The sequence below is a fragment of the Paroedura picta genome, chromosome 2 (genome assembly GCF_049243985.1).
Source record: "Paroedura picta isolate Pp20150507F chromosome 2, Ppicta_v3.0, whole genome shotgun sequence".
Lineage (NCBI taxonomy): Eukaryota > Metazoa > Chordata > Lepidosauria > Squamata > Gekkonidae > Paroedura > Paroedura picta.
The window spans coordinates 120,037,954-120,058,553 of record NC_135370.1 but is presented as its reverse complement, the minus strand read 5'-3'; the positions used below and the strand labels follow the sequence as shown (position 1 = coordinate 120,058,553).

The window sequence follows — 20,600 nt, the reverse complement described above, 5'->3', positions numbered from 1 at the left end:
ACGGGACTGCCTATATGGTAATGGGACTATATGGGTATTAGAGGTTGGATTCTGTGATCTGTGAGTGCAAGGATCACAGATCTCATGTTCCCTCCCCCCAGCAGCTTAGAACAGTTGTGAGAAGGCAAACAAAGGGTTAAAATGCCTTACCTCGTGCACCACAGCTCTGATAAAACACACACACACCCACAAAATTTCTGGAAATCTAATTCAAATTTTCTACAAAGCACACAAAGCAACATTCTGAAAAAGCATTAGCAAATTGCTATTTCACATACAAGTGATGGTTATTCCTACTATACTCCCATTCAACAAATTTTGTTTTAATTGTTCTCATTCACACTTACCCCCAGGATCACAGAGGACTGTAGCTAAAGCAGAAAACAGAGAGCCACAACCATTCTGCACAATCACCTACAGAAGAGATTGTGGGACAAATGTTACTCCCTGTCACAAAAAAAAATATTCACCATGCAAATTATTCCACTTATAAATTCAAGATGCCAACACCTTGGTAAAGGACAAAGATTTGATTGTGCAAGAACAATGGCTCAAGGTTATGACCCCACCATGGTGAGTTCAAGTCTTGAAGAGAAAGTACTGCTGTGAAATCGATTAAGGTTCTTTAACCATCAGAAAGCTAGGAAAGGGTAATGTAGTCCTTTTAGAGAAGCAGTTAATTAGCATTATTTTATTAAGAAAGCAACATCTATTATTTTGACATGGTTCAACAAAATATTTCATGAAAAGGCAATCTTTTTTAAAAACTCCACTTCCTGGCTGTCAGTCCCAAAATGGTTTAGAGTGAGAGTGAATTACAGAATAAACAAATAAAAATGTATACTATTTAAATAGTTTTGTTGTATATTTTTTTACTTTGTAAGTCACCTTGATCGGGTGTCTACAAAGCAGTATCTAAATTTTTGAAATAAAATTAATTAAACAGAGCAAAGTTCCCAATAAACTGTAAGATGCCTCCCACCATAAAAATGAATTGCAGAAGCCCATAGCAAGGCTAAATCCAGTTAATACATTCATCATTTTATCCAGAATATATTGCAGGCCAAACTACATAAGGACTCCCTCCCTCCATGTTGGGTCTCAGTTTCTCCAACCTGATTCTCATTCACTTCAATCACAGAGCAGCTGCTGAAAACAAATCTTCCAAGTGACTTGGAGGTCCAGTTTGGACTATGACTGGTTATTAGGACCTTGGACATTTTATTATGCTAGAAATGCATATGCAGGAATGAATAGGTTTGCATATGCTCAGAAATCCCATCCTCATTTTTTACAATAGTCTTCCTGGGTTTTAAACTAGACATGCTGGAGTAGATTGTGATTAGAATCCTGTATTCCAATTCTGAAGATCACAGAAGGGTCACTAAGAGAGAGAATGTTTAACCCTTTACCCTAATTAAATAATTAAACACTATGTCCAAATTTGCACAAGGGATAGGAAAGAGAATTAGCTGCTGATCCAGGGTCAGAATTTCAAACACTGACAATACATTGGAGCAAGCCCAGCAAGCCTTCCCGTTCTTCAAAGCAGCTGCAGAATACCTTTAAAAGTATGGGTGATTCTAATGCGGGCCTATAAAATTCCCTAGATTACTCTCACATGAAAGCTCATAACAGAGTCGGGTAACTATCTCCAGAAGAAGCTATCTTTATCCCCATTGGTGACCCTAAGTGGCTTATATCTCTCCCCTCTCCTCCATTTTATCATCACAACAACCCTGTGAGGAGTGGGAATTCAAATCAGGGTCTCCCAGATCTGACACTACACCACACTGGCTCTCAGTGAATCTGGCAATGAAAATGTGGCAGATCATAAGGGCCACTCCAGGAGTTGGGGGAGGGGGTCAGGACTTGCTGCTGGGTTGTTATCATTTTTATTGAGAGGGATGGATAGAATTTAAATTTTTAAACTTATAATGTGAGGGTTTTATCTTGTGTAACCCGCCGCAAGACAGCTTTGCTGATAGCAGTGGGTGATAAATTCAACAACAAAAACAACAAAAACAGAAAGGAAATTGACCTACATTTTCTGCTTTGAGAGGTGCAGGTGCCTTGCAGTAATCTGTCAAAAATCGAGCTACTTCCTCCCGCAAGCTGAAGAACACAAAAAAGACTTATAGAGCAACCATGAAATGTGTTTTATTGGGTCAGCTGACCACATATTTCACAGAACAGATGCCATAAAATCCACCAATTCATTGTTGTTTTGCAGATATTGTCTGCAACCGGAACCTGCAGTTAAACATAAAGTAAGCACCGTACTCCTTTTAAGTAGCCGAAGCACTATATCCCTGGGTGAGTCCCTTCACTCCGCAAATATAACAGCTGCATTTGAGTAGCACTAGTTACAGAGCAATCTTACAATGAATTACTCCCTTCAAAGCAAACTGATTTCAACGGACTTGGAAGGATAACTGCTTAGGATGGCACCCACAGGAAATACTTTCAAAACTTTCCCCCTCAAATTTGCTCAGTTGTTATGTATCTGTTCACCGCCCATGGCGCCGCGGGCGCCACGGACTAAATAAAACAGTAAGCCGTTCTGGGGCGGGATGTGTCCGGGATGAGGAAGGGTCCAACCCAGACCTCTCGCCGCATCAGGCCGCCACCTCACACAGCCGCCGCCCAAGAGAGCCGCCGCCGCCGCCAGTCCCGCCACCTGACAAGGTCAGTTTCTAGCGCCCGCTGTATTCGCCATACAGCGGGCTTTATTACTAGTTTTAAAAATAAGAACTGTAATCGTACAAAGGAAATAGGTCTTTTTGATGATAAATCAAGCCAGCTATTTCCCCTGGTATAGCTCAGGTGTTCTGTTCCACAGAAAGATCTGATGAGCTGCTACAAAATAGGAATAAAGCTTTGGACTATTTTGCATGTTGTTCTTTCCACTGAATAGGTAAAGAACTTACAGCAGAGAGCAAGGGAGGAAAGGAAGAGCCATCTTCCTAACCATGCCATTTTAGAACAGGACTCTAAGTTCTGCCAGCAATGTCTATAGAATCTCAGGAGCATCATTAGGAAAGTGTTAGGATTGGTCCTTGGAGGGTCAAGTTGGGCCCATGATGTCTCATGAGCAGCTTCATCAACACATGGTCGGTCTTTGCCATATGGTCATGGCTACCATAACCATTGCAGTTTTCCAATTATATAACTTTGTTCAGGTATTTACAGAGTGGCCACACCTGTAAATAATCACACAGATTGCTTGCTGATGGCTGACAATGGCAGTGCATTAAAACAAGCATTTGAGACCCAATTGTATTTCATATATCCCTGCCCTCATAGTAAAGGAAGCATGAAGACTGCTGCACATAAACTAACAGAAATCCAGGTCCAGCAAAATGTCATCCATGTGTTTCATCCATGTATTTTTTTCCAGCATGATATTTTGAGCATTCACAGATGTCTCTTAGTGTCAAAATGACAAGAATTATCTGAACTTGTTACTGTAGTATCCTCATGATGAATAAAAGACCTGTTGTTGCTCCCCACATTATGGAAATGAAGCAGCTACAAGTCCAATTTTTGTTAAGAGGTGCCTCAACATATATCCGAATATACAAACTGCACAAAAATCCTAGCATACGCAACTACCATGCTCTGTAGTAATTTCTATAGGAAGTATTAATTCTCTGGCCCTGAGAAACCATATGAGATTGAAAATAGAGAGGAAAGGTAATGTTTAAATTACCATCGTATCATAAAACTGGGCAGAGTCTGCACTTACTTTCTTTATTCCACTGCCAATCCTGTTGAATTCAGATCGCTTTGAACTCGGGTCTTCCTCCCCCCCCCCCATTGAAACAGGAAAGTCTTCTGCAGGTGGTTAGGGAGGCTCAGAAGGTGTGGGGGGGCTCTTTCTTTCTTTTCTTGAAGCCTCTTTCTTTCTTTTCTTGAAGGGGGGGGAGAAGCCAAGGAGGGAGCCTCTTTCTTTTCTTGGAGGGGAGGGGGAGAGGATCGAAAAAGGCAGAGGAGGGAGGAAAAATCCAGGACCGACAGAAGTTGAGAGAAGTTAGGGGCTTCTCCTTTAAGGCTAGCGTGTCACATGACCAAGTGTAGCCTATCAGAGGTTCTCTACCACGGAGCTTTCTTTATTCAGGATTAACAACAGTCTGAGATATCGCACAATAAAGGTAGAGTAACTCCGGATCAATCCTTCTTGCTGGAGAAGGAAATTTTAAATTACCCCAAATCCAAACGGAAATCGCATTCTGTGTAGAGGGCAGGGACTGAATCGATCTGGGGTTGGAATAAGAGCTCCGTGCAGTTTACACCCTGGTTTTTAAGAATACATTTGCAGTATCCCAGAATCTGATGGTCTTTCATTCATACAGAGGAAACGGGGGAAAATTAGATATGACATCAGGCTCAAGCTGGACTTCAGGTTCCTCGATTGTGTTGTAGCTAAATTTACTGGTACATTAGGACCTGATTCAGATAGGGACCATGGTATGGGGAAAGAAGGGGCTTCAGATTCCCCCCCCCCCCACACACACACACACACACTGTTCTCCTGAGTCAAACTGTCTTGGAGGGAACTATTGCGGGCTGTGTGAAACCAATAATAATACTGTGCTTTGGCTCAGGAGAACTGCTCGTGTGAGGATAGGCTAGGCCCTTTCTCCTCTTGTATTAGGTTCCCAATCTGAATCGAGCTCTAGTGTGCTTGGGAACTTTGTTTCTCAATGTAACATGTAGCTGTGACACAATCAGACTTGGGTCAGGAGAACCCCAGCACTGACTCATATTAAGTCATATATAGTTTGGCCCACAGGCACAAAGGAAAAAGGTACAAGACAAAGACTACTTACAACATATGTCCTTTCCAGTCAGGGTATTGTAGCAGTGGGGGTTCAATGACATTCATGTCATTTTGTGTCAGCTATCAGCAATGAGAAGCAATAAGGATTAGGCTAGACAACACAAGCTAACCTGCAAAGGTAAGACGGAGGCAGTTGACTGTAATACTCCCATTAAAGACCTGCATTCACATTCTCTAGCTGGAGTGCTTTCTTCCTCAGCTTCCTCAACCTCAGAAAACTTCAAATATGTCTGATTTGGTTTCATTGTAAACGTTGGATAATGCAGTTGCAATGCACTTGAGAAGTACATTTATTGTTGTTGTTGTTGTTATTCCCTGCTGCTATAACCAAGCCAGCTCACAGTGGGTTACATAGTAAAAACCCCACGTAAAATAGCCCATTCAAATTAAGTGCCCCAGCAGCAAAAAACCTATCCTCCCATTCCTGTAACAACTCACTCCCTCTCAGTGCGCCATAGGGGGATCTACGGATGCTGGCGGTCCACCACAAGGTGATGATCTGGCCCCAGTGGCGGTCTCTCCTGGAGAGGTCCACCTGATCATCCATACCCTGACCTCAACTGTAGACCTGGCAGAAGAGTTCCATTTTGCAGGCCCTGCAGATCGCAGGCAGCTTCCTCAGCTCATTCCACCAGGTTGGGGCCAGGACCAAAAAGGCCCTGGCCCTGGTTGAGGCCAGCTGAGCTTCCCGGGAGCCAGGAACCATCCAAAGATTGGTAGCCACAGAGCGTAAAGCCCTGTGGGGGGCATAGGGCGTCAGGCAGTCCCTCAGATATGTGCGTCCGAGGCCATGATGGGCCTTAAAGGTCAGAACCAGAACTTTGAACCTAATCCAGGCTGCAACCGGTAACTAATGCAACTGCCTCAGCACAGGCAGGATATGTGCCCTCCAAGATGTTCCAAGATTGAAATTGAAGGAAAACACTTCATTTTAAAAGGACATTACCATAAGAATGAAAATATATTTGACTTCTATGATTACTGAATGATCTCTGAGCTTAGCGAGGGAGACAAAGGTTGGCTTGTTACAATCCTGGAAATGTTGCCTGTCCCTTTAAAGTGATCCAGCTCTCCGTGTCTAGTGCTTCAGGCTACTGCTGGCTGCTTCATCTCCCCTTTTTTCTTCCAGCTCCAAGGGAAATTAAATCCTGCCAGCTACAAAAGGTATGTGTGGAGGCAGACAGCAGGGAGTGTAAAGGATTAGGGGAGGAATGGGAAAGGAAGAGTTTAGAAGTTTCAACAGGGACATGTATCAGCTAAGTTTTCACAAGTCATGTCCCTAGAGAAATGCCATTTTTCTTCGTCCCTGGAAAGAGTGGAAACCCAGAAGCCTCCAAAGCGGCAGAAAGATCGGCTGGTTCATAGCAGTGGCAAGATATTGAAAGACCCTTGTCAATATAAGTTACGAGGGGGTCAGGGTTTAGGAATCCTAATTACTCTGTGCAAACACGTAGGAAACAGCAGACAAAAACAGACACTGAAGTGCAAAGAGCTAGAGAACGTGAGAGCATCTGCACAGCATCAGACCATTGATCCCTACATCTCAAAATGGTCAGCTCCCAGACACATGGGTTGTCACACAGCACTGGCCTTCAGAGGCTTACTACCTTTGATGGGGGCCTTTTAATCATCACGGTTGATAGCTATTAATGGACCTGTTCCCCATGAACTTGCCTATGCTCCATATAAAGCCAACTAAACTAGTAGCTAGCTTCAGGTGGTAGCCACATTGGTCTGAAGCAGCAGAATTAAGTTGAAGTCCATTGGCACTTTTAAGACCAACAAAGTTTTATTCAAGATATAAGCTTTCATGTGCAAGCACACTGCTTCAGATAAACTAGTAGCTGTCTAAAGCAGGGGTGGCCAAAACTTTGGCTCTCCGAATGTTCATGGACTACAGTGACCATGAGCCCCAGCCAGCATGCAAGGGCTCATGGCAATTGTAATCCATGGACATTTGAAGAGCCATAGTTTGGCCATCCCCCGGTCAGTTTTATAAAGGAAAGAGCAATAGCCTCAACAGTAACCAGCTCTGCTTAGGAAACAAGGGGCATATTTTGTATATTTAGAATAACACTTACCCGCTTGGACATCAGATCAAAGCAGAGTTTGTTCTCACTGGTGCCAAAATTAATGATGCCCTTGAAACGGAGACAAAAAGAAAAGTTTTGCTAAGAAAAAATCCTGTATCCTTCTGCCATGAATAGGATCAATATGCTCCAAGTTATATTAGCAAGATAATTGAAAATCAAATTATGTGTACGTATTCAATTTTGAAAAATCCCTTTTCCAAAGTTCTCCTTGGATTGACCCAATGCTTAATATAATCCTTCTGTCCATACAGCAAGTGTTATACACTAATTTCTGTAGGATTTAATTTTTCAAAATTTGTTTCACTTCACAAAGGCATCACAAAGTGGTTTACAACTGCCTACTCTTCTCACAACAGACACTCTGTGAAATAGGTGAGGCTGAGAGAGCTCTGAGAGAACTGTTCTGTGAGAACAGCCTTAAGAAAACTGTGACTGGCTCAGGGTTACAGAGCTGGCTTCATGTGGAGGAGCAGGGAATCAAACCCAATTCTCTAGATTGGAGAACACCACTCTTTAACCACTATACCAGTGGTCCCCAACCCCCGGTCCGCAGCCCGGTGCCGGGCCGCAAAGGCCTCGGCGCTGGGCCGCGGCTCCCTCTTCCCGCCCCCTCCCCCACAGCGAGAAGCTCACCAGGCTGCGAGCAAATTGGCCGCCAAAGCGGCCGATCAGTTTGTGGCCTGGCAAGCTTCTTGCTTTGGGAGGGGGTGGGAAGAGAAGCTTGCCGGGCCGCAAGCTAATCGGCTGCTTCAGCGGCCAATTTCCTTGCGGCCTGGAGGGGCGGGGAGAGGGAGCCGCGGCTGCCGGCATGCCAGCGGCGCAAATGCGCATGCGCAGACTTGCCGCGCGTGCGCGTTGCGTCCGGGGGCGCAAACACGCACGCATGGCAAGTCCGCGCATGCGTGTTTGCTCCGGGGCTGCCGCGCATGCGCGGGGCCCCGGTCGCCCTCTCCCTGCACCCCGGCGCAGCGGTCCGCAGCCTAAGAAAGGTTGCGGACCACTGCACTATACCATGCTGGCTTTCAGGTGACAGTGTTGACATACCAGCTAGTGTGAAATACACAGATTATTTGTTTACTGCTGGTAACTACATGAGATAGATCTCGGCTGTAATTTGCAAGGTCCTCGGCTGTAATTTGCAAGGTCCAAGTATTTGTTTCTCAGTAAACATTCATATAGTCATGTACAGTAGTTTTGTTTACAGATTAGCTTATATGTAACTTCACACGGAGAAAACAGCATGGCTTCATTACAGCCATCATTTACTTACTCTTACTCACTTTCTTCCTTTTGTACCTTGTCTTCTCCCCCAAACCCTTCTTTTCCTTCAGTTCTTGGCTTTTATAATGTGCTAATTTCACTAAGTTCAATGAGCCTCACTCCCAAGTACATGTATCATAGTCCAAAATATTAAATCTTGCCCTGAATGGAAATAAAGTCTAAGCATGTGTCAATCTATGGAAATAGATATTTATTATACGGTCAAAGACCAGCAAGTCATAAGTTTAAACAAGTGTTGCTGTATTTGTTCACATTCATATCTTGTTAGCTTTGCTGCTTAATTTCCTGCATTATCTGGATTATCAGCTAATGTAATATTATAATACAAGCCCTTAGCAGCTGGATTTTTTGCTCTGTATGCAAGAGAGGGGTTGCTAATAACAGCACACCGTGTCACTGAGGAAATAATCATTTAAAATGTAATTATGTTTAGAAACTGCCACAGGAAGACCTTCACTCACACTGGGATTTTTGTCTTCATCATACTTGTCAGCATGATAGGCGTTGTAGCCTTCTTCTGTGGATCCATGGAAGATGCTTGCAATATTGCCTCGGACAGAAAGGTACGGGCTGCTTTGGAAATCAGGATTTTTACAGAAACTGTACACACTGGTTGTCCTGTCCAAGGGAGGCTGCCCTAATGGTGTGGTCCTTATTTCCTGTTGGCCTCCTGAAGTGCCAGAAAAGGCCTGGCTAAAGTCCACTCCTTGGGGCAGCACACTGGCAGAGGGGCCGCTATTGTTCTGTTTTAAAATGCTGAGCATCTGAGCAAAGACGCTGAACATCCGGAACTCGTGGTCCCGCTCCAGTTCAAAGCGCCGCTGTTCCAGCTGTATCCGCCGTTCCTCCACCTCTAGGTCTCGCTGCAGTCGCCTTTCTTCCATTTGCAGAAAGCGTTCTTCCATTTCCCGCTGTGCTGTCAAGGTCTTCAGCAGCACGTCATCAAGCGGGTCCTTCAGCCGCTGGGCTTTCCGTTTCTTCCTCAAGCGGTGCAAGGTAGAGAAACCAGGCCGTGGTCCCAGACTTTGGATCCTGGATGAAGAAGTCATGTTGGGCTCACTGAAACCTACAAGTAAACAGATACCAATTCCTTTAGATTCCCATTTTGGCAAAGGCTACATTTACATAGAAAGTTAGCTAGTTTCAGTCTGCCCGCAGAATCTCAGGACCAAACCTAAGCCCACTTCTGAATGTTCCCCTTATTAAACAGAACAATGGCAGGGTCCAAGCCTTGACGCTGATGGGTGCCACATCGTATTTTCTTCTTTTAATTCACAGGAGATGCCTGTGGTGTCTCAGGAATGAAGGAAAGATAATTTTCAAATGCTCAGGAGAATATCTACTGCGGGCAGACTTTCAGTTACAATGATAAACAGCTAGGTTACACAAAGTCTCATTCAAGTCCTAGAACCTGTAACAAATTCTGTACTGACTCTAGTGAGGCCCAATTAAATAATTAATCTAGCATTTCTGATCAAACCTTACTATGTAAACCCTACCAAAGGCTAGACATGGGCCAACCTCCAGGAAAGTTTCCAGGTTGCAATGTGGAATGCCTCCCCCTCCCTTTAACTTTGCCTATGAAATAGAAGATGAGGCTGTCACAGCTCAGGTGTCCCCTGGTTAGTTGGTCCACAGTAATGATTAGACTCCATGAAAGCCACACAGCAGGCATGGAGATGGTCAACCAGTGAGATGGGTGTGATGAACAGACTAGAGATTGGATGGTTCCCTTAACTTCAGTTTCAAAGGAAGAAGAAGAGTTGCTTCTTATATGCTGCCTTTCTCTACCAGAAGAAGTCTCAAAGTGGCTTACAATTACCTTCCCTTTCCTCTCCCCACAACAGACACCCTGTGAGGTAGGTGGGGCTGAGAGAGCCTTGATATTACTGTTCAGTCAGAACAGCTTTATCAGTGAGCCCAAGGTAATCCAGCTGGTTACATGTGGAGGAAGAGCAGTGAATCAAACCCAGCTCACCAGATTAGAAATTGGCGCTCCTAACCAAGCTCCTAATCACTACATCAAGATTGTAAAGACCACTGGAGAATCTGTAGCCTACAAAACCAACCTGTAAAATAGGTTGGTTCCATATTTCCATATAAGTCTATGCAACAGATGCAGGATTAGGTAACAGAACAAAATTCAACTCCAGTAGCTCCTTAAAGACCAACAAAATTTATCAGGGTATACGTTTCCATATAATGAGAATAAAGAACCATCCTTCCTTATATCCAGATAAGGGGGGGAAGGATGTTACAAAGGTATAAGGTTGAAGAGGTACAAGGCAGAAATCAGCTTAATTACAGCAATGTGATATGCATATAGGTATGGAATGCAGAAAATCAGTATGCAAAATGAGATAAGAATTCTATGCCCTGATTTAACCATATTCAATCCATTATCCTGCACATGTTAATGAATTATATTTCAGAAATATCATATTGCAATCTCTCTTTGAAATTTCTTTATAGGAGAACTGCCAATATTAGGTTAGCAACAGAATTTCCTTGAAGATTAAAATGTTTTTCAGGGGTTCCTGAGAACTGATTTTTAATGTCATATTTATACCTATTTATCCATTTGGCATAGGTATTGACCAGTTTGTCCAAGCAGAAATACGTATGGATGAAGCTGCAAACATAAAAATATGAGGGTTTCCTTCTTTAGTAGGAATTTACTATATGCAGTAAATTCTCTCAAAAACCAAAATATGAATTCAAGTTAATATTAAATTGTAACACAACATTCTCACAGATAACCAGTGATAGTTTCCTCTAGTCCAAATGATAATTGTGCCTAAACTATATCTGAAGAAATGCTTTCTCAGTGTACTCAAAACTGCATTGAAATTGCAATTAATCTTTGCATATATAAATGTTTGTCAAAGAACCATCTTGTTTCATGAAGACTAGAGTACCTCACCCATCACATAATACAGTTTATCTCCCACCAACTACTTTCAATGTTTGCCACCCAGTTGGTCTGTGCTAATCAGTATCTCTTTTTCTTAAAGCAGACGAACACTTGTTTTTTTAACCTCAGTATCAAAATTAAGTGGCCCTTTCACACTGCATCAGGCAATCTTGCTGGAACATCTTAATGTTTTAACAAAGTATTCAGGTCTTATTCTGGACTTGGGATGGGATGAGCAAACAGTACCCTGCAGGAAGCTTGCTCTACAACAGATGACATGGCCTTTGCTTCTTGCACGCAGTCAAGTACTTGATGAAAATACTATTGTAGTAACAGCAGCTGAAATATAAAATGAAGGTGATTTACTTACTCTGTTACAGATGATTCCTACTGACCTTGAGTTTTAATCCAATGTCTTTACGAGATCACAAGCCACTAACTACAACATCCAAAAATGACACGAGCAAATATTTTCTTCCGCATTTGCGGTTTAGTCTGCCGTTTGCCTTGCATCATTTCTCACATGTAAGTTTCAGTTCCAAGAATGTTGAAATTCAATGAACAAAGGTCTTTCTGCCTCAAAGCTATTTGTAAACTGAAAAGACAGAATGTATTGCCATGTAGTATTTTAAAAGTCCTCCTCCCCCGCTAGGCATTCCTTTATGGGATAGAAATTTTGAACTCCTTAAGAAGGAGGTAGATGGGAAGGCATAAGACATCAGAATCCGAATCATCATCAGAATGAATACTGCTGCTGTAAAGAAACGGAAGATGTAGTGCTGAGAAAATCCTGACTCTAGGCAGAAAGGAGCAAGGAAGGGCTTGGAATAAAAAGATCTGCAGGAGGGTAATGTGTCTGATTAGTCCCACTAATCTGAAAGTGCTGACTTTCAAAAAGCAAGTAGATGTCCTTTGGGCATACACAGACAATTGCTAGGGGAGGAAAAACTTCTCCCTGACCTCTTAGAGCTTTTTTTTAAAAAAAATCTATTTTTGCGTTCTATGCATTCTATGAAAAATTTTGTTGTGCCATATAGACCAAATTTTTAATCAAGAACCCTTCCTCCCCTGGTCAATGGTGTCCTGCTTTACCAATGTTAAAATCTGGTCACAGTATAATAATACAAAACAAAGGTGATAAAAACACAACAAATATTTTTCTAAGACAGCTTTTAAGAGGAGAGGGAAGAAAAGACTCATAATATTACAATTTACATTTTATAAATGAGTTATTCCTTTCCATCTCATTTTGCTGATTTATATAGTCAATATAGTCTAAAATAGGACTGTTTTCCTCTGAAGTCTGATATTAGTCTGTTGTTCATCAGATATGTAAGTCTGCCATTGTCACATATTCAGCCATTTTGTTTGACCAGTCCACAAGATCTGGTGGAATTTCTTTTTTCCATCTTGATGCATATAGAATCCTTGTAGCTGCTGTTGTTGTTAGGTGTGAAGTCATGTACGACCCGTCACGACCCCGTGGACAACGATCCTCCAGGCCTTCCTGTCCTCTACCATTCCCCGGAGTGCATTTACGTTTGTACCTACTGCTTCAGTGACTCCATCCAGCCACCTCATTCTCTGTTGTCCCCTTCTTCTTTTGCCCTCGATCGCTCCCAGAATTAGGCTCTTTTCCAGGGAGTCCTTCCTTCTCATGAGGTGGCCAAAGTATTTAGGTTTCATCTTCAGGATCTGGATTTCTAAGGAGCAGGCAGGGCTGATCCTCTAGGACAGATTGGTTTGTTCGCCTTGCAGTCCAAGGGACTCGCAAGAGTCTTCTCCAGCACCAGAGTTCAAAAGCCTCAATCCTTTGACGCTCGGCCTTCCTTATGGTCCAACTTTCGCAGCTATACATTGCAACTGGGAATACCAAAGCCTTGACTAAACGCACTTTTGTTGGCAGGGTGATGTCTCTGCTTTTTAGGATGCTGTCTAGATTTGCCATAGCTTTCCTCCCCAGGAGCAAGCGTCTTTTAATTCCTTTGCTGTAGTCCCCATCTGCAGTGATCTTGGAGGCCAGGAAAATAAAATCTTTCACTACCTCCATTTCTTCCCCATCTATTTGCCAGGAATTGAGAGGGCCGGATGCCATTATCTTTGTTTTCTTGATGTTGAGTTTCAAGCCAACTTTTGCTATTTTTTTGCTATTTTACTATTCCTATGTCTTTAGGAGTGATATAAGGTAAAGGTAAAGGTATCCCCTGTGCAAGCACCGGGTCATGTCTGACCGTTGGGGTGACGCCCTCCAGCGTTTTCTTGGCAGACTCAATACGGGGTGGTTTGCCAGTGCCTTCCCCAGTCATTACCGTTTACCCCCCAGCAGCAAGCTGGGTACTCAATTTACCGACCTCGCAAGGATGGAAGGTTGAGTCAACCTTGAGCCGGCTGCTGGGATTGAACTCACAGCCTCATGGGCAAAGCTTTCAGACAGCTGCCTTACCACTCTGCGCCACACTCTTAGGAGTGATATACAATCTAAAAATATTTTATACCAATTTTATTTTAAAATGTATCATTCAGTAAATTTCAGCTCATTGACCTATAACACTTCCCATTGATCCGTATTTATATTATCTCCAAAATTCTGAGTACATTTAATCATACTATCTTTAATTTGTTCGATAGCACAATCATACTGCAATGAGTTTGATTTTACTTAACAGCAGTTTTGTATCACCCATTATTAATCTTTCATAAGCAATTTTTTCAGTTAACTGCTCACCTTTTGTAAATTTTTCTTTCCATTTTGAAACTATTTGATGATAGATTCGCCATGGTATATTTTCCCCAGCTTCCTCAACAATGTGCCATTTTTAATTTTTCCTTGTTTATTCACCATACTCTCACAAATTAAGTTATCTTTTTTTTCCTTAAGCTTAAATCACAGGTCAGTGGTGAAAGGAATGGATTTAATTTTTCTTTGCATTTAAACCATATCTTTAACAAACCGTCTCGTGTAACTGTCTCCTTTACTCCCAAATATTCAATTGGTTTATTGGTTATCACACTTTCTGTTGATTTTTCTAATTGTCTTTGACATTATCTTAGTCAATGACATTATCTTAGTCTTCTTTTTATTTATTTTATACTCAAATTCTGTCAAATTTATAAATTTGGTCCATTACATGTTTCATAGAATGATTAGGTTTGGTTATCAAGACCACCACAAAGCCAGCATAACTTTTCATCCTATTTTTTCTTCATCATTATTATTCCAATAATATTTTTGTCTTTTCTTATACTAGTAGCCAAAATTTCCATCACTAATCACTAAGATAAATATTAGTGGCATCCTTGTCATTTGGCATCCATGTCATTTTTTAATTTCAGTTTTCTCTTTGGCTATCAACAGAGTTGCAGCAACCAAAGCCATGGATTTGAGGGCAGGGAGGAACAACAATTAATCTCCTGGCTTTCCAAGAATATGCAAGACTTGTTTTTGTTTTTACTGTAACAATTACATCTTTGGCATCTCACCTCACTAGTTTTCTTACTGTTAGCACCTTTCTGACAGGGACTTTAAGACCTTACCACATGCTTCTGAAGCCCATAGCCATCCATTTTCATCTGAAACTTTTGCTTTCAAACCTAAGACATGAGGAGACTGACAGTCATATTTTATCTTTGGTCCAGTCTACATGCTTATAAGGGCGGGGGAGTGTCACACTTGAAAGAGGAACAGGTTGTTCCTTACACCCAGCAGAAAAGTTGTGTGGAAATCTAGGCTACGCATTACAGTAGCCACAGGGAAAGGCAGTATATACAAACATTATTTTAAATGGCCTCCATGCAATAAAAAAAATGACAGGTAACCCATGCTGAGCCCATATAGACAAGCAAACACAAGCTGTTTCCTATGCTGAGGAACACTTTGGTCCTACATGGGAAAGCTTCTGAAAGTCACCAGCAAGTACCAAGTCAGTTAATTTCTACATGCCAGAAAGACTTCTCCTTGTTCTGGTTGCTACAGGGATACTAATAGCCCCACATCTCTTCAATGGAGGCCTTAGCAGACCCCCAGAGACACAACATATACATTTCCCAATGAAATAAAGTGAGCTTTAAGCAAGAATTACAAATGAATAGTCAAGCCCTCTCCCAAAGGGCTTTTATATCTTGCATCTGTCCCTCTATAAACATGCCTAACTATATATTTGCTCATATGGTAACCCCTTCTCCATACATCTGTTTTGGAAGGTATCTTGTGTTTGAAATTCTTTTTTTCTAATAATAATTTCACACTTTCTAGTCATTTGATTCCATATACACTTAACCAAGTCTCATAGGTGTTATGTATTTTTCTTGACCCTTTAATATTTGTTTCTTGAAGAAATATTGGCTTGGACCCTATGAATGAGTTCTGTGCATGCTACATAGCCTCCCCCATGGATCATGCTTCCTTGTGCTATTTGCAGAAGGGCCCATTGAAAACCATTGATCCAAGTCTTTATGTACATAACTTCCCTTTTAAAAAATCATGCATATTTCTCTTTTTTATTTGGGGAATTAACATTTACTGATAGGATCTGAAAAGGTCCTGAGCTGGAATATATAGGATATAAGATCCTTTCTTACATCAAGTAGTCATTATCTGCATTCCAGATTTTCATAAATTTCATGCTCATTTTTCTCTCTCTGCTTATTCTAAAACATATATATACAGTTTGCAAAGTAACTTATTATATCTAATCTGCTGTTCCCAAAATGTTTCCATGAGACCACAACATTTTCTACATTTAGCAAGGGTTCTGGGTGAAGACTATTTAGCAGCATTACCTCTTGACCATTAATAAGTTTTCCCCTTTCCACATTGTCTGCAAAATGCCGTCTTTTTACTCTTAACTTGAGGTGATCCCACTCACTCTGCAAAATTTAACAGTTGTTTGAATGCCAAATGAGGAGTTCTGCCTCTTGCCAAAAGAGCTGCAGGAATACCAGATGAAACAACAGCTGTAGCGAGCAGCCTTTGTTTGTGGCAAACAGCCAAATTCAGATTAATAACAAACACCATTCCAAGCTTACATGAGTCTCCTCTCCTCTTTTTTATACTCACAACAACCCTGGTCAGGCCAGTAGTATGTGATTGGCCCAATCTCTTATGGCATAGGAAGACTCAAACCTGCCAATCCTTGATTGAAGTCCAACATTCCAACCACTACACCATGCTGGTTTTATTTTCTGATGAATTAAACAGACAGCCCAAAGTTCCAATGAAAATGGCATTGGGGGGGGGGGGGAGTCTCAGCATCAACTGTGGGCCAAGGGTTTCTCATTTCTTTCATGTTATGTACTACAACTCTCACAATCATCCTGACTCTGAGGGCCAATGATGAAACCCCCAGCTTCCATTTCTAATGAGTTAAGCCTGCCACAAAAAAAAAAAACACCTTCACATCCATGGCCTACAGCATGGGTGCAGAAATTTTTTGATGACATCAGCCAGCCATCATGTTCAGATTCCCTGCATGATTGGCAGTGCAACCCCCACAAACCTCCTGAAGCTTCTGGCCAATTTTTAGGCTCCTGGGTTTATTTTCTGATGAATTATGTGTGCTGTGGACAAATGGACATCTCCTTTTATACACACACCCACACACACACACACTAGGGGCAAAGTGGGAAGAGGAAGGGGAGTTGTTCAGTCTGTAAGGGCATGGGGGTGAATGTGTGTGTTCTGTGGGAGGTTGTGGTGGAGTGGTGACAAATGAGGGTGTGGGTGTGGAGATATAGGTGTCAAGAACCTGTGGTTCGGAATGTTTGTTGAGTGTGGGAGAGGACTAACCTTTGGGAATTGTGGCATAGTGGTTACAGATGAGCATTCCAGAGCCATGTCTTCAGATATGTGCAGGGAAAATCAGATTGGAGACTCTTCTTAGAGGGAGATTACATGGCAACTAATTCCTCCCATTTCTGCGTCATTTCCCTTCTTGTGTGAATTAGGCCACATACACCGAAATGTCCCCCTGCCCTAATACACATGGGGGTAGTCACAGTACACAGGTGTCCACCCTGTTCCTTCTGTCTCCATTTTTTCACTGTTGATAAAATGTTATGTGCCCACATGCTTCTTTCATGGTTGCTCCTTAGAAGAACTAGATTTTTGTACCTTGTTGCTTGCTATCCAAAGGAGTCTCAAAGCGGTTTACAAACACCTTTCCCCTTCATCTCCCCACAACAGACAACCTGTGAGGGATATGGGGCTGTGAGAGGTCTGAGAGAACTGGGAATGGGCCGCAGTGACCCAGCAGGCCTCAGGTGTCTCAAAGCATCTTCCAATCATCTTCCCTTCCTCTCCCTGTAGCAGACTCCCAATGAGGGAGGTGGGGTAGAGAGCCTCACATGGAAGCTGGCAACCCTAAGAGGAAGTCTCTCTGTGCACAGCAGTCTTAACCTTAGTAAGGTTTTTTATACTTGTTTTTTATTTGCCAGGCCAAGGCTGAAAAAGTCACTAGAGTTCCCATGTCTCTCTAGCCATTTACTTGTTTGCTATTTACAGTTTCAAGCTGTAAATATTTATTTATATCTTTCTGCACTTCCCAGACTCACAGGACTGATGCTGGTCTGTCTGTCGGTACCCCAGAATATAAACAGTCTCTGGTAAGGGCTGGCCATAGCCCATAGCCCAGGAGGGACACACCTGCACCACTCCCTCCCAACTGCAGGCAAAAATGGCTCCTTTGAAGGCTGGACTCTGAGGCATTGTGCGATTTTGAAGTCCCACCTCCAAACCTCCAGGAATATTTCCATCCCAGGGGTAGCCAACCTCCAGGTAGGGTCTGGAGAGCTCCTGGAATTACAGGTCATTGCAGAGTATAAAGATCAGCTCCCCAGGCAGAAAGGGCTACTTTGGACAGGGTTGTGGTAGAGAAGAAACATTTAAGACCTCCCACACAGATTGTTGTTGAATTGAAAGTCTTGAAGCCTACTGCACAGGGTTGTTGTGCAGATGAAACTGGAGACAAAAGAACCTCCGCAACAGCATCCACTTTCGTCTGGAGAATAACGCTGTGGCCTCAAATCTGCAGAGAGTTGCAAAGAAGAAATATACATGGCTTGTCTGTGTCTAACCCATGGCCGGAGCAGTATTTTAAGTGAGAAGGGGCTTTTCTGTGGCATTCCTGTCAGCCAACTGTTTGGCAGAAGGGGAAAGTTCCACCCCCCACTCAAAAGGAAGGCCCTCAGACTCCCCTGTGTTGCTCTCGGAAACGCCTCCCTCCCCTCAGTCAGGGGCTATCACCGGCTCCTTTGGAACAGGCCTGAAGGGAGGGGGAGCACTCATCAGGCTCCTGCCAGCTCTGTCAGGGTGCTGTGGCAAAGTGAAGGAAGTTACAGTTGGACACGGCAGTTAGGACAGCCTTGGGGCGAAAAGGGCTGGCACAGCCTGTCCAAGCCTCTGTTCTCATCCCCCTTGCAGCCCTACTGACCTCCTCTCCTTGTGGTGGTCAGGGGCAGATTGGCAGTGCTGTCTGCAGATTGCCCCTGGCTGGGCTGGGTGGACAGGCGCTGCCAGAACTTTGGCCTCACGCTTCTCAACTGGCTGAAACTCTGGTATGTTCTGGTCTGTCCTCACCCAGACCTGCCCCGCCCACTCTCCGCCCACTTAGGCCTTAGCCTTTTATGTTTATACAGCAACAGCTGTATAAAGATACAGTAACAGCTGTATAAAGATATCCAGGCTTATGCCATTAGCCCCACCCTGAGACATCATACTGAGGGACAGGATATAAATTAAAGGAATAAATAAACTGCCTCATTCTTATAGGTAATCAACACATTTTTAGAGTAACTGACAGAAGGTGTTTTTCCAATACAGACACTAGGCATGGACTGGTACAGGACAATGGCAGGGGCTGCTGGGCTCCTGCTTGCCAGTCAGCTCAGGTGTGAAGAGGCAAAGTTGGGTGTCACTATGTTTCTGCCTTTCCTCCTCAAATGAAGCCAGATCCTCAGTGGCCACACTGTGCATCAGCCTGCCTGTGCTCCTCTCTGCGAGCAGGGCAGAGCTGTGTCCTGCCATGTGCATGACCCTCCTCCTTCTTGGCTTCATCCCCCCCTCCCAGGTCAGGACAGACTGGAGCTGGGGGCTTCAGCACTCCTCCTCACTGAAGCTGCCAGTGGGCAAAGCTGGATATCATTCTGGAGTCTTCCTTACCAGCCACACTGCACCCAAGCTGCCAGTGCAAAGCTGAACATTGCTGTGCCTGAGCTCCCCCTCCACAGCAGCACTGCACAGGGGAATGTTCCTCCTGAATACCGGCATCCTGGCCTATACATAAGGCCATTGCTGTGCCCACACCCCTGCTCACAGACAAAACTGTAGGCTGCCTTGCTCCTTTTTATCCGGCACCCCACATCTGATCAGGCAGGGAAGTCAGGAACCAATGCGCCCATGCTCCTCCTCCCCAGCCACATTGTGCCAAAGCTGACATGAAGTTGAGTGCCGCATTATGCGCTCAGTCTGTACCACACTCAGATCTGCTCAACATGAAGCTGGGTGCCCCCAGCTTCCTCCTCAGGGGCCACACTGCATCCCAGCCACCACAGGGCACAGCTGCCACCATCACCTGCTATCTGGGCTATTGGGGTGCAGCTGGGCGTCGCTGCATTCATGCCCCTCCTCCTCAGCTCAGTGCCTCCCTGGCAGCACTGCAACAAGGCTGGCACGAGATGAGGTCAGCCACCAATATGCTCTTCCTCACCAGCAGCAAGTTGGTGCACCAGCATTCCCCTCTGTTGGCAGAGTGAATATGTGGAGAGTGCAAAGCACTAGGATGCCTAAAGAACAAAATAGCTTTATGAAGAGAAACAGCTATGGAGAGAAAGAGAGAGATCTAACCATCTAACTAGCTGATGACTCCAGTCATTCTTCTGATCACCAAACGTTCTGGAGGTAAGAAGGGAGGAAGTGTGCTCAAGGAAGTCTCTTGTTGAGCCAATCATGACATTGGAGGAGATAATCTGAAAATCATCAGGAAGTTCCTATCCTATCTATGCTAAATATACATTCCCTGCTGGACACCCCTCAATTATGCATTTAGTAGATTTTGCATATTCTAGCACTCTCCTCACTGGCCACATTTCGGGGAAACAAACGTGGGCACAATTTTGTGTGCAGTTCCCTTTGCAGGCCATGCTATGCCCACGCTGCCAGTGGTGGAAGCTGGGCTCAGCCATGCCCATGCTCTTCCTTGCTAGCCACAGCATGCCTGGAGTGGCAGTACAAGACACGGCACTGCCTAGTCAATTGGACCCATGCTCCTCCTCACCAGTCATACTACATCCAAATGAAGCTGGGCACTGCCATCCTCCACTTTGTCAGCTATTCCATAGCCAGGTTGGCAGGGCAAAGCCAGGCTGTACCCCACTCTGGTCAGCACAGGGTAAAGCTGGGTCCCTCTATACCAGCCATACCCACACCATGCCTGGATGAAGAAGAGGAAGAACTGGCTTTTTGCACCCTGCTTTT

The 20,600-nt window shown here is 43.7% G+C and overlaps 1 protein-coding gene across 5 annotated transcripts in view; it reads right to left on the bottom strand.

The window, feature by feature from the left end:
* ACCS (1-aminocyclopropane-1-carboxylate synthase homolog (inactive)) overlaps positions 1-20,600 on the bottom strand; it is a 38,933-nt gene that overhangs the window by 16,894 nt on the left and 1,439 nt on the right. For 2 of the 5 annotated variants that reach the window (XM_077322235.1, XM_077322234.1), the window contains exons 2-6: positions 8,679-9,283; positions 6,925-6,984; positions 4,833-4,903; positions 2,046-2,115; positions 348-414 (exon numbers count right to left, since the gene is read on the bottom strand). In XM_077322235.1, coding sequence (XP_077178350.1) covers positions 348-414; positions 2,046-2,115; positions 4,833-4,903; positions 6,925-6,984; positions 8,679-9,283 — 873 coding nt within the window. Of the gene's footprint in view, positions 1-347; positions 415-2,045; positions 2,116-4,832; positions 4,904-6,924; positions 6,985-8,678; positions 9,284-11,501; positions 11,654-16,916; positions 16,978-20,600 lie in introns of those variants that run through there. The other 3 variants (XM_077322236.1, XM_077322238.1, XM_077322237.1) reach the window with 3 other exon arrangements.